The sequence below is a fragment of the Erythrolamprus reginae genome, chromosome 8 (genome assembly GCF_031021105.1).
Source record: "Erythrolamprus reginae isolate rEryReg1 chromosome 8, rEryReg1.hap1, whole genome shotgun sequence".
Lineage (NCBI taxonomy): Eukaryota > Metazoa > Chordata > Lepidosauria > Squamata > Dipsadidae > Erythrolamprus > Erythrolamprus reginae.
In genome coordinates this window covers 41508112-41522440 of record NC_091957.1, presented here as the reverse complement: position 1 = coordinate 41522440, position 14329 = coordinate 41508112, and the positions used below count along the sequence as shown (strand labels likewise).

Here is a 14329-nt window from a genome sequence, read left to right as displayed (position 1 = left end):
GGCCTCTCTAGGAGTCTCCTGGGAGGAAACAGGGCCGGAAAAGGCGGGGAGAAGCCTCTGTGGGGCCTCTCTAGGAATCTCCTGGGAGGAAACAGGGTCTCCATCCTCCCTGTGGTTTCCAGAATAGAATAGAATAGAATAGAATAGAATAGAATAGAATAGAATAGAGTAGAGTAGAATGGACACACAAGGAATTTGTCTTGGTGCATATGCTCTCAGCGTACATAAAAGAAAAAGATACATTTGTCAAGAATCATGTGGTACAACACTTAATGATTGTCATAGGGGTCATAGCAAATAATGCACGCATTATTTGCTTTTACATTGATTCCTATAGGAAAAATTGCTCCTTCTTACAAACTTTTCTACTTAAGAACCTGGTCACGGAACAAATTAAGTTCGTAAGTAGAGGTACCACTGTATAAGGAGGGGGCCATAACATTTAATATATTAGCAGACATTTTTCCAGATTGGTTTTCAAAACGAAGACTAATTTTGAACTAGGGTGTCCCCCAGGGGATAAAACTGGCTGATTTTTACAAGGGATGATATACTACCATGTTTCCGCAAAAATAAGACCCTCTTTTATATTTTTTTTAAAACGTGAAATAAGCACTTGGCCTTATTGCCATGCACTCAATAGCCCTTTTGGGCTTATTATCATGGGATGTATTATTTTGGGGAAAACAGGATATATATCTTTTTTTCCCCTTGCTTCATCATGCTAAAATCACACATGAGGAAATTGGTCTACATATTTTTTTTTCCTGACCAATCAGCAGTAATTTCACAGTAATCCAGAGAAACCAACAAAATTAATTGTTGAGGCTGAAATGGATATGCACAAACTTTGACTTCCAAAACCAGAACACGAGGATAGATGAAATTAGAAGTGAATCTGAAATTAGGTCTAGCTGAATGCAGTGAGATTTACTTCTAAGCATGCACAGTTAGATATTCTCGTGCCGATATTTACCTGTAAGGTACGTTTGTGCATATATTTTCTGAAAGATAACTATCCTCCACAACAAAGTAACTTGCACTTATTCTTTGACCGAAATGATCGATGACCGCTTTACACCTGTTGGGAAATAGAAGGAAAATGTTTTTTAAAAAGGAAAAACAACTTAGGTGTCTTAGATTGAGGAATATAAAATATTTACAGACTATTAAAAAAACCAAACCCAAACCAATATGTTTTCTTTCATTTGAACTTTTAGTCTGAATTAAGAGCTTTGTGTGCCTTTTTCTTAAATGTCTGCTTTGTTTTAGTCTGCTCTTGGTTTTATTACGTGTAACTCTGTCAACGTGGATTATTTTCAATACTGTTTACACAAAATTGTGTTTGGATTTTAAAAAAATAATAATAATTTGACAAAGAAAAAGAAAGTTAGCAACATTTTTGTAATGATTTGGGAGGCTTTGAACATTTACTGGTAACTATCTTTAGCACTTTCCTGGAACATTATCTTCTTTAGCCTGTTATTCTTTCTGTACCAGGGAAATATTTCCCCAGATTATAAATCTGAAGAATCTGAAGCAATCAATCTACCTCCCTGAATCTATATATCTATCCCTCCCTCCCTTCATCCTTTCTTTTAAGAATATTTTTGATCATACAGACTTTGGAAACCGCTTTTAGACTTTGTCCTTGAGACAGAAGAAAATGAAAAGAACTAAGCGCTTTTTATGGATTTGCTGATTAAATTAGTTTATAGAAATGGCTAGTACAGTGATACCTCGTCTTACAAACGCCTCGTCATACAAACTTTTCGAGATACAAACCCGGGGTTTAAGATTTTTTTGCCTCTTCTTACAAACTATTTTCACCTTACAAACCCACCGCCACAGCTGGGATGGCCCACCTCCGGACTTCCATTGCCAGTGAAGCACCCGTTTTTGCGCTGCTGGGATGCCCCTGAAGCTCCCCTCCATGGGAAACCCCACCTCTGGACTTCCGTGTTTTTGTGATGCTGCAGGGGAATCCCAGCAGCACAAAAACGGCTGCTTCGCTGGCAACGGAAGTCCAGATGTGGGGTTTCCCAGCGAGGGGAGCCTCAGTGAAATCGCAGAGGTCCAGAGGTGGGGTTTTGAGGACTTTGGTGTTTTTGCGATGCTGCGATTTTACTGATGCTCCCCTCGCTGGGAAACCCCACCTCTGGACTTCCGTTGCCAGGGAAGCACTCGTATTTGCGATGCTGGGATTCCCCTGCTGGGATTCCCCTTGCAGCATCACAAAAACACAGAAGTCCGAAGGTGGGGTTTCCTATGGAGGGGAACCTCAGGGGAATCCCAGCAGTGCAAAAACGGGTGCTTCGGCTGGCAAAAGGGGTGAATTTTGGGCTTGCACACATTAATCGCTTTTCCATTGATTCCTATGGGAAACAGTGTTTTGTCTTACAAACTTTTCACCTTAAGAACCTCATCCCGGAACCAATTAAGTATCACTGTATTTATTACGTAAAAGAGTTTTACTTGGTATTGTATTCTACTTTACAGAAAATTATTTTTTTTCTTTACCTTTTTATTCTACTCTTCTTTTTTCCCTCTTTCGTTCCCTTTCCCATTTCCCCACTATTTTTACTTCGTGATAATCTTAATTTTTAAAAAAAGAAATGTATCTACTTCATCATACAAGGAGGTAAGGTTGGGTCTCTTTAATTATACTGTAGTTAATTAAACGAATCAGAACTGGCTAGATTTGCATCGCACCCCAAGATTTGAATCATGGTTTTTAAATTGTGCTTAGAAATTTTAATTAAAATTACACCAACCATTTTTAGATTTATTTTTAAAATGAAGCTCACCTAAAGATTCAACAGATTAATCTTTGCTGATAATGCATGCCACTCTAAGAGAAAAATCTTTAATCAGTTTCTAGGTAGATTGTTGTCATTAACTACACTGCCCTCCTAGTCTAGAATGAATTATTTTTCCACCAGTACTGGGCTTTTGGTCAACTTCTTGTTTTAAGTTGGAACCAAATCAACTGATGTTCGAGGGCTGCAAAATGATCGGCTTGTTCAGTGCACTACAGTATAAGGTGGTTAGGTTTAGAATGTCATCTGCACTTGATGGTCGCCACGATGTAAAAAAGATGTAGAGACTCTAGAAAGAGTGCAGAAAAGATCAACAAAGATGATTAGGGGAACTGGGTATATCTAGTTTTATGAAAAAAAGGACTAGGGAAGACATGATATCAGTGTTTAAATATCTTAGGGGTTGCCACCAAGAAGAGGGAGTCAAACTATTCGCCAAAGAACCTGAGGGTGTGTTCGGTCGGGCTCTCTGATAGGAGCCTCCCGAAAATTCAAGGATACAAATTTCAGACACACAGACGTTTGAAAATTCAAAACAATGTTCTTTATCACAAAAGTCAAAATAAACTAAGCACTCTTTTTGTATTGCAAAGAGCACTCTTCCCAAAACAACCCAGTAGTCTGTACAATGTCCCTTAAGCAGTCATTAAGTACTTAGCCAGCAGCTGTGGAGAAACTTCACACCCCTTCTTCTTCCAACGAAGGGAAACACACACACACACTGCTCTGCTTTGGTTTCCAAGGCGTGAAAAAGCAACAAAGTCCAGCACACAAGATTCCTGATGAAACTGCAACAGATATTCTTCCACAATGGCCAAACCCACATGCTGCTATTTATAGCAGCAGCCCTAATTACTGGAGCCCCACCCAAACACAGGTGGCCTCCCTTATTTCCTGTAATATGTTCTTACTTGGTCTCTTCTATGCATAATTCTACGCTTACGTGGATCTAAAATGTCATCATCTGAAGCTATAGAAGATAAGGAAGATTGACTGCCTTGGCTGTGTGCCAAGCCCTCCTCTGCTGAGTCACTCCCACCTTCTTCTTCGTCAGAGGAAACTAAACTCTGACCTGATTCTGTTGGCAATAATACAGGCCTGTGACATGTTGAATTTTCCCCTGCACCCACCTCCCCATTCCCTGGGGCAGGAGCTGGGCCAGAGCTAGCCGCAACAGGGTGGAAACTAATCAAGGAGAGAAGCAACCTAGAACTAAGGACAAATTTCCTGATAGTAAGAACAATTAATCAGTGGAACAGCTTGCCACCAGAAGTTGTGAATTCTCCAACATTGGAAGTTTTTAAAAAGAGATTGGATGATCATTTGTCTGAAGTGGTGTAGGGTTTCCTGCCTAAGCAGGGGGTTGGACTAAAAGACCTCCTAGGTCCCTTCCAACTCGTTGTTGTTGTTATTATTGTTGCTATTATCTACCAATTGTATTATAGAGTGCCTTGACCGGAATTTGGGTTTTCCGGTACCTAAATATCATATGATAAACAAGACAGAAAATGACTCTATGACTAATTTACTTTTCTAGTTTCTAGATATAGAAACTTTATAAACTATGGTTAGACTTTTTAATTAAAAAATCACACAAAGCATGTTTTGGATAAATTTAGCTGCAGGAAAACAAATGAAATACTCAACCGAAAGTCGGTTTTTCTTTCTAGGGTTACCACACTATTCTTTCTTCTTCTTACCCAACAGAACAGCATTCCAAGACTGGAAAGACTATCCTTAAGTGATCACACACACACACACATAATTTTTTTTTTGAAAAAAAAAGTTTGCAGTCTTTCTTATACTCCCATCTCCCTTTTGTATTTGGTGGTGTTGTGTTAATTACATAAGAATCATCACAACTGAATATTCAACAGAGGAAATTATAAATGAACACCATGAACTGAATTAGAGAGAAACAGAGGAATTTGTTCTGCTCGTGACAATTAAAGTTTTTTTAAAAAAAAATTATACAGCCCAAATTTGTTTTGCTAACAATTTACTGAATACTGCCAAGAATGCCAGCCAAAATGCTGGAATTACCATTTATATCAAACTAAATTCTTTGCTAAAGCCCACTGCAACAATATCGCCAAAAAGGCTTCTAGAGTTGTTAACCTGATCCTACGTAGCTTCTGCTCCGGTAATCTCACATTACTCACAAGAGCCTACAAAACTTTTGCCAGACCCATCCTTGAATACAGCTCATCTGTCGGGAACCCATACCACATCTCAGACATCAACACCCTTGAAAACGTCCAAAGATATTTCACCAGAAGAGCCCTTCACTCCTCCACTCGAAACAGAATACCCTATGAAAATCGACTAACAATCCTGGGTCTAGAAAGCTTAGAACTATGGCGCCTAAAACACGATTTAAGTATTGTCCACAAGATCATATGCTGCAACGTCCTACCGGTCAATGACTACTTCAGCTTCAACCACAACAACACAAGAGCACGCAACAGATTCAAACTGAATATTAACCGCTCCAAACTTGACTGTAAAAAATATGACTTTAACAATCGAGTTGTCGAAGCGTGGAACTTATTACCGGACTCAATAGTGTCAACCCCTAACCCCCAACATTTCTCCCTTAAACTATCCACGATTGACCTCTCCAGGTTCCTAAGAGGTCAGTAAGGGGCGTACATAAGTGCACTAGTGTGCCTTTCATCCCCTGTCCAATTGTCTTTCCTTTATCTCATATATCAATATATATTTTCTTGCTTTCATATATCTTCTCTATTTTTACATATTATCTTTATATATATTACTTCATGTCTATTCTCTTCCATATGTATTGGGTATTGGACAAATGAATAAATAAAACAAAATAAATAAATAAATAAATAAATATTTATGAAGCTGTTTCTATACATTCTTGCGTGGGGGAAGAGAGGAGTGAGAGGAAAGTGTATTAAATAGACCCCACGGAAAGACTATATATATATATGTATGTATGTACCGTGTTTTCCCCAAAATAAGACCATGTCTTACATTCTTTTGAACCCTGAAATAAGTGCTTGGTCTTATTGCCATGCACACAAAAGCCTGCTTAGGCATAATATTAGGGCATGTCTTATTTGGCGGGAAATAAGGTATATATATCTTTTTTTCCCCTTCATCATTCCTCAACAGCTAATGTTCACAAGCAGAGAAAAAGAACTCAGCGTCCCTCTTAAAACCGATCTTTACTTCTTCTTTTTTTAAAAAAAAAGGAGGATCAGCAGAAGAATTCTTTCAAGTGCCAGGCTCAAATAAGGAAGCCACTTATACAATGACATTATCAGGTCTCTCTGTCATCTGATATCTGTTCAGACAATGAATCATACAGAACCTCCATTGACCTTCTTCAATGTGTCTAGATAAAAGGATGAAAATTAGAATCCATCTCCTTGCCAAGTGCCACCAGTTATAAATGTACTTTATAGGGCTCATTATCCAAACTAATGGACTAAGGGCAACATCCTTGAAATGGACTTACCAGCACTGACAAAGCCAGCAAGCAATAATTCAGGAAAGATATGTAAATTACAGTGTTTGCTATATTTTTTAATTATTATTGTGAAAAGATAAATTTACATTCGTCATTTTGCTCGGAGGTCGGCAGCTTCTTTGGGAACATGCTCAAAATTGGACTAGAAGCAAAACAGGGATGGTGGTTTTTAAATGTAGATCCCCAAATCCACAAACTGAAACATTTTAAACCTATGGAAATAAAATTCCAAAAACAATAGCTATGCACTATAAAAAACCCTGAAAGTTTAAATTAAAAGGGGGAAAGGAAGCTGACCAGGAAGGAAATGCACTAGTCAGCACCTTAAAAGCAGATGATAATAATAATAATAATAATAATAATAATAATAATAATAATAATAATTATTATTATTATTATTATTATTATTATTATTATTCCCAGTGGCAAAGAACTAGTGGGATCATAAGCCCGAAAAAGTGGTCGAAAATGAGCAAGCAAAACTACTGTGGGACTTCTGACTTCAGACTGACCGAATTCTGAAGCATAACACACCAGACATCCTGATAGTGGAGAAAAAGAAAGTATGGATCATCGACATCGCAATCTCAGGAGACAGCAGAATTGAGGAGAAGCAGCTAGAGAAATTAGTGAAATACGAAGATCTAAAAATCGAGCTGCAACGACTCTGGCATAAGCCAGTGAAAGTGGTCCAAGTGGTACTTGGCACGCTGGGCGCAGTGCCAAAGGATCTCAGCGGACATTTGAAAACCATCAGAATTGACAAAATCTCCATCTGTCAATTGCAAAAGGCCACTTTACTGGGATCGGCAAACATAATTCGCCGCTACATCATGCAGTCCTAGGTGCTTGGGAAGCGCCCGACTGGCGATAAAATACAAAATCCAGCATAGTGATCTCGTTTGCTCTCTTGTATTGAAATAATAATAATAATAATAATAATAATAATAATAATAATAATAATAATAATAATAATAATAGGAGAAATAAAATTTAAAAAAACAGATGAAACAATCAATCACATACTCAGCTGCTGCAAAAAGATCGCACAGACAGACTACAAGCATAGATATGATGCTGTGGCACAGATGATCCACTGGAACTTGTGCCAGAACTACCATCCACCAAGTGGCAAAGAACTGGTGGGATCATAAGCCCGAAAAATGGTTGACAATGAGCAAGAAAAACTATTGTGGGACTTCTGACTGACCAAATTTTGAAACATAACACATCAGACATAATTGTGGAGAAAAAAAAGTATAGATCATCGGCATCGCAATCTCAGGAATCAGCAGAATTTAGAAGCAGCTAGAGAAATTTGCGAAATATGAAGATCTAAAAATCGAGCTGCAACGACTCTGGCATAAGCCAGTGAAAGTGGTCCCAGTGGTCCTTGGCACGCTGGGCACAGTGCCAAAGGATCTCAGCGGACATTTGAAAACCATCGGAATTGACAAAATCTCCACCTGTCAATTGCAAAAGGCTACTTTACTGGGATCGGCATACATAATTCGCCGCTACATCACGCAGTCCTAGGTGCTTGGGAAGTGCCCGACTGGTGATGAGATACAAAATCCAGCATAGTGATCCATCACGGTTCTAGGCTGATTATGCCTCCAGCCTCTCTGCCTGTCCTTCTCCTATACCTGGGGCCACATAGGAGTCTATGGGCAAGCAAAGTCTGGAATCATCAGTCATCTGATTTCCAACTTTCAAGATGTGACTGTCATAAATACAAATGAAGAACCTGATGAATCAAATCAAAGTCATGACCTTTAAAGCCCTACATGGCATGGGACCAGATTACCTCCGGAACCGCCTGCTACCGCACGAATCTCAGCGACCGATAAGGTCCCACAGAGTTGGCCTTCTCCGGGACCCGTCAACTAAACAATGTCGTTTGGCGGGCCCCAGGGGAAGAGCCTTCTCTGTGGCGGCCCCGGCCCTCTGGAACCAGCTCCCCCCGGAGATTAGGATTGCCCCCACCCTCCTTGCCTTTCGTAATCTACTCAAGACTCATTTATGCCGCCAGGCATGGAGGAGTTAAGATATTCCTTCCCCCTAGGCCATTACAAGTTATGCATGGTATGTTTGTGTGTATGTTTGGTTTTATTATAAGGGTTTTTAGTTGTTTTATTAATTGGATTTCTACATGCTGTTTTTATCATTGTTGTTAGTCGCCCCGAGTCTGCGGAGAGGGGCGGCATACAAATCCAATAAATAAATAAATAAATAAATAAATAAATAATAAAGGCATGTCTGGCTCCAAATTCTAGCTCTGTACACTATCTCCAAAATGTATGATGAGGACACGAGAGCTGTAACATCTTCATGCTCATGTTCCAGCGAGTGCTGGAACATGGTCAGTTCAATTGGTTGGCCATCGCTACAACCTGACTCAAAGCAAAAAATGCGACTTATTTGATTTTTTTTGTGAATTGTGAATTTAGCCACTTTGTGGAATGGAATGGGATGGAGTAGAATTGCAAATGGAAATAGAAAAACAGAGTTGGAAGGCACGTCGGAGGTCTTCTTGACTTGTCCAGTCCCTTGCTTGAGAAGAAGACCGCATACTATTCCAGACAAATGTCTGTCCAACTTCTTCTTTAAGACCTCCAATGATGGAGCACCCACACCTTTTGGAGGCAAATCGTTCCACTGATTAATTGTTCTCACTGTCTGGAATTTCTTCTTATTGCTAAGTAGGATCTTTCCTTCCTAAACTTTCATCTGTTGCTTCTTGCTCTGCCTTCAGTTGCTTTGCAATGTATTTACTGTAGCTTAGGCTCAGTGATGACGAACCTATGGCATGTGTGCCACAGGTGGCCCATGGAGCCATATCAGAGAGCATGTGAGGCCCTATGTCACGTCCAATGTGCATGCACGCGCATTGGGGAAGGCCATTTCACCCTCCGGAGGCTTTAGGGAAACTTCCCTGAAGCCCCGCAGTACAAAAAAACCAACCAACAGGCAAACTGGGAATTCGGAAAATTGGCTTCCTGTGTCCCCTTGTTCTTGTGTTCACTTTCCTATTAAAAACACTTCCCTCCTGGACCTTATTTAACCCTTTAATATATTTAAATGTTTCGATCATGTCCCCCCTTTTCCTTCTGTCCTCCAGACTATACAGATTGAGCATCTCTGAATGCTCCAGAGTGCAAAAAACAGCACAAAGGGCAAACTGGAAATCCATTTTTCTGAACTTCCACTATGCTTGTTAGGCCGTTTTTTCACCGTCCCAGGCTTCAGTGAGGCCTGTGCACATATGTGAGGACAGGGGGAATTGTGCGCATGTGCAGGGGCAGCGCATGTGTGGGGAGGGAGGGAATTGGTCTGGGCATGTGCTAGCACATGCACCCTTTTGGCACGTGAACCAAAAAAGCTTTGCCATCGCAGGCTTATTATTATTATTATTATTATTATTATTATTATTATTATTATTATTGTTATTTATTAGATTTGTATGCCGCCCCTCTCCGTAGACTCGGGGTGGCTCACAACACAATAAAACAATTCTTAACAAATCTAATAATTTTAAAAACATTTAAAAAACCCCATTATTAAGCAGACATACATACAAACATACCATACATAAACTGTATAGGCCGGGGGGAGATATCTCAGTTCCCCCATGCCTGGTGGCAAAGGTGGGTTTTAAGGAGTTTATGAAAGGCAAGGAGGGTGGGGCAGTTCTAAACTCCAGGGGGAGCTGGTTCCAGAGAGTCGGGGCCACCACAGAGAAGGCTCTTCCCCTGGGGCCTGCCAACCAACATTGTTTAGTCGATGGGACCCGGAGAAGGCCAACTCTGTGGGACCTAACCGGTCGCTGGGATTCGTGCAGCATAAGGCGGTCCAAGATATATTCTGGTCTGATGCCATGAAGGGCTTTATAGGTCATAACCAGCACTTTGAATTGTGACCGGAAATTGATCGGCAACCAATCCAGACTGCGGAGTGTTGGTGTAACATGGGCCTACCTTGAGAAGCCCATGATTGCTCTTGCAGCTGCATTCTGCACAATCATAGGTAGTTATGATTAAGCAAAACATTGAATTTGCATAATACATGAGCTTAATCCGGTTCTGATGGTAGCAAATTTAACATGTTGATTATATTCTATATCATGAAGCTCTTGGGCCTATCTTCTCTGAATCCTCCCCTCAACTTAATTGTATTATCTTAGATTTTGGTGATGTAATGGAGCATGTATAATTGTATAAGTCTATATTATATCCTCCCTAAGCTACTCCTTTTCCTAAGCTGACTTGCCCCAAATTTTACATTTCTTTGGCAAGAGAATTGCCTTAGCTTCTTCATCATTCCATCCCCCCTTTTTAAAAACTCTGCAACACCCTTTTCTCACAAACGCTAGACTAAACATAATTGTTCAACAAAACAACAGAAAAAAATGGCATTTTAAACTCAGCATTAAATTTATCTGTACAACAATAATGTGGACTGACATACCTAGTTTTTCATCAATTACTACCTATTATTCCCCAAAAAATAAGCTCATCCCAAACTTTTCTGGTTATCATTAGAAGTGGGTGAAAAAATCTTTAAAAGACAAAGCCTCTTGAATCAAGTTTGAGTTTTAGGTATTTCATGGGCACATCTGTGTAATTTTCATGGGGACAGTATGAAGTGTCTTGCCATTGTCAACATTTGGTTGCAAATCTCAACTTCTCGGTCTGGAGAAGAAGTATAATCTACGCAAACAAGCCACAAAGTAGGTTAGGTACCGATGGGCCTACAGACTTTAGAGCAATATTCATACATTGGTTGGCAAACTGATTGTTTGCCTACCTAATTTTTCTGGTTGTAGATAGTGTCTGTGTGGACAAATATATAAATAACAAACGGATTTATTAATCTGCCTGTTTTCTTAATAATAACCTGGCAACCTGGCAACTTTAAGGCTTGTGGACTTCCAGAAATGGCTGGCTGAGGAATTCTGGAAGTTAGAAGTCCTCAAGTCTTAATATTGTCCAGTTTCCATCCTAGTTCCATGCCTAGAAACCAGAAAGATAAATTAGCCATAGATCCATCCATCCATCTATTCCTGTCTTGTTTATTGCATGATATTTAAGTAACTCAAATTCTGGTTAAGGCACTCTACAACAATATAACATTTCGTTGATAAAATTAAGTGCAGACGTCACACTAAATCTAACCAACCTATGTTTTAGTACAGTGAACAAGCCGCTCGTGTCTGTGCTTTGCACCATCTTATCCGTATAAATTTTGCAGCTCCCAAACATCAGTTGATTTGGTTCTAAGTTAAAAAAAAAAAGTTGCTCAAAAGCACAATACTGGTGGAAAAATAATTCATTCTAGGCTAAGAGGGCAGCGTAGTTTATGACAACAATCTACCTAAAAACTCATTAAAGCTTTTTCTCTTAGAGTGACATGCATTATCAGCAAAGATTAATCTGATGAATCTTTAGGTGAGCTTCATTTTTAAAAATGCAATAACAGAGGGCTTTGTTGTCATCTGATGAAAATCAATTAGAGTAGGTAAGGCCACAAGGAAAACTAACATCACTCATCACCAGACCCCTGGCAACTGAAATGATCTGTCTTCCAAGCATGGATGATCAGGAGGCTGCAGTAATATCAGAGGGAAATTAATTTAGTTTCTTTATTCTAAACCCACTTTCCTAGTTCTGGAGGACCTGCACACAAATTATTTTTAATCAAGGTTGATGTGTTATTAATACCAAGGAAGATCTTTGAAGAATCGTTTTTTTAAAAAAATAAGACCCTGGCATTTTTCATCTTGCAGTTGCGTTTATATAAAAGAGAGAGAAGGTTACCTCACTCAAGACTTACCTTCTAAGTTCTTTGTCTAGCACAAGACACTTTATGGAGTGTCGGAGGCAATAGATCCCACCAAATACTGCACACATCCTAAAGGAACGTCAGAAATCAAGAAAACAAAGCATCGGGTTTAGAGCACTTTAGGACTATGGCTTTTTTTTCCTAAAAACAATACTGTTCATTTTGAATTATTTAAATCAAGACATGAAATAGAAAGCATTGTGACCACCAATAAGCTGTTTGTTCAGTATAAATCTTTTAGGAATGATCTCCTAGGCACAGCTGCATATCATGTAAGGAGAAAATAAGGTAGAATTTGAGCAAATAATCTTGGTTTAGAGCTGGCTTGCCATCTTGACCTATTTGGGTCCATTTAACAGTCATGGCAGACGTGTATATAGCAAGAAGTTATCTTTTATGGTTTGTTGTCTGCTCTCAAGAAAAGAGGAATATCCCGCAAGCAAACCTTGTTTGTTCACATCATGATTTATCAAGCCAGGATTCCAAAAATACAGGATTCCTAGAATACATAAACCAATTTTTGGCAAGATTTACGTAAGGAAAACTTGTAGAGGATCTCCAAGAACTCAAATCACATGCCATCTCTATTTTTGGAGGTTAAAAATAGAAAGGCTAAGTACTCATTAAAACTCTGTATAATCACAAATAATATTGCATTTATAACTTGGCACAGTGAAATAATAATAATAATAATAATAATAATAATAATAATAATTTATTATATTTGTATGCCACCTCTCCCCGAGGACTCGGGGTGGCTCACAACAACATAAACAGTGTACAAATACAATTTTAAAATACAATTTAAAACCCTTATAATAAAATAAAATAATCACACAACCACTCAAACCACACACCAGCCTTGACAATTGGGGTGTGTGTTAGTTTCCCCATGCCTGGCAGCAAAGATGAGTTTTTAATAACTTACGAAAGGCGAGGAGGGTGGGGGCAGTCCTAATCTCTAATTGCTGAAATTAAGTTTCTTTCTCCGAAGATAATGGTGAATATAATCAAGAGTCAATTTTGAATTATTTCAGTTCTCCTTCCTGGGCTAAAACCAAACCTAAAGCTATCAAATTACTCTTCTGGGTCCTATTCTTTTTAATATGTTTGTGAGTGACATAGGGGAAGGTTTGGTAGGGAAGGTTTGCCTATTTGCCCATGACTCTAAAGTGTGCAATAGGGTTGATATTCCTGGAGGTGTCTGTAATATGGTCAATGATTTAGCTTTACTAGATAAATCTGTATAGTCTGGAGGACAGAAGGAAAAGGGGGGACATGATCGAAACATTTAAACATGTTAAAGGGTTAAATAAGGTTCAGGAGGGAAGTGTTTTTAATAGGAAAGTGAACACAAGAACAAGGAGACACAATCTGAAGTTAGTTGGGGGAAAGATCAAAAGCAACGTGAGAAAATATTATTTTACTGAAAGAGTAGTAGATCCTTGGAACAAACTTCCAGTAGACGTGGTTGGTAAATCCACAGTAACTGAATTTAAACATGCCTGGGATAAACATATATCCATTGTAAGATAAAATACAGGAAATAGTATAAGGGCAGACTAGATGGACCATGAGGTCTTTTTCTGCCGTCAATCTTCTATGTTTCTATGTTTCTATGGTGTGAGATATCCATGAGGCTACATGGGTGCAAATGGGACGGATGATGACATTTTGTGTCATGACCCCATGGTGCAAAGGCTTTGACTTAGATGCGTGCAAAAAAAAAACGGTTTTGGCATTGTTTACATGATGCTTAAACTCTCAAAGAGCCACAAAGATCCTAACCAGAACACCCCCCCACCCAGGTTCAATTCTGGAGGTGACCGGAAGTACGGTTCCCTCACCATAGAGTCTCCTCCTAGCATGGCATCCTTTTTCCTCTTCCTGTCCTAAGCGAAAGCCCTATCAATTATGGAGCTGACCGACAACAGGGAGCCACAACAAAGGGATGAAAGAGCCGCACGTGGCTCCAGAGTCACAGGTGGCTGACCCCTGTCCTAACACCTCCAGGTCTGTTACAAACATAAGAACGTAGGTACAAATGTCTGTATTTCGGTAACGGTTAGTAGTGGCTTCACATAAAAAAGCACCAGGCTGCTTTCAGTTAAATAAAATTGGGTGGTTCTCCCTCCTGCTATCATTGCCGTTTTGCTCCCTACTGCCAAAA

General features: G+C 39.4%; 1 protein-coding gene across 1 annotated transcript in view; it reads right to left on the bottom strand.

The window, feature by feature from the left end:
* CHM (CHM Rab escort protein) overlaps nt 1-14329 on the bottom strand; it is a 109894-nt gene that overhangs the window by 26087 nt on the left and 69478 nt on the right. Inside the window, exons 9-10 of the mRNA XM_070759747.1 lie at nt 12151-12228; nt 977-1081 (exon numbers count right to left, since the gene is read on the bottom strand). Coding sequence (XP_070615848.1) covers nt 977-1081; nt 12151-12228 — 183 coding nt within the window. The remainder of the gene's footprint in view (nt 1-976; nt 1082-12150; nt 12229-14329) is intronic.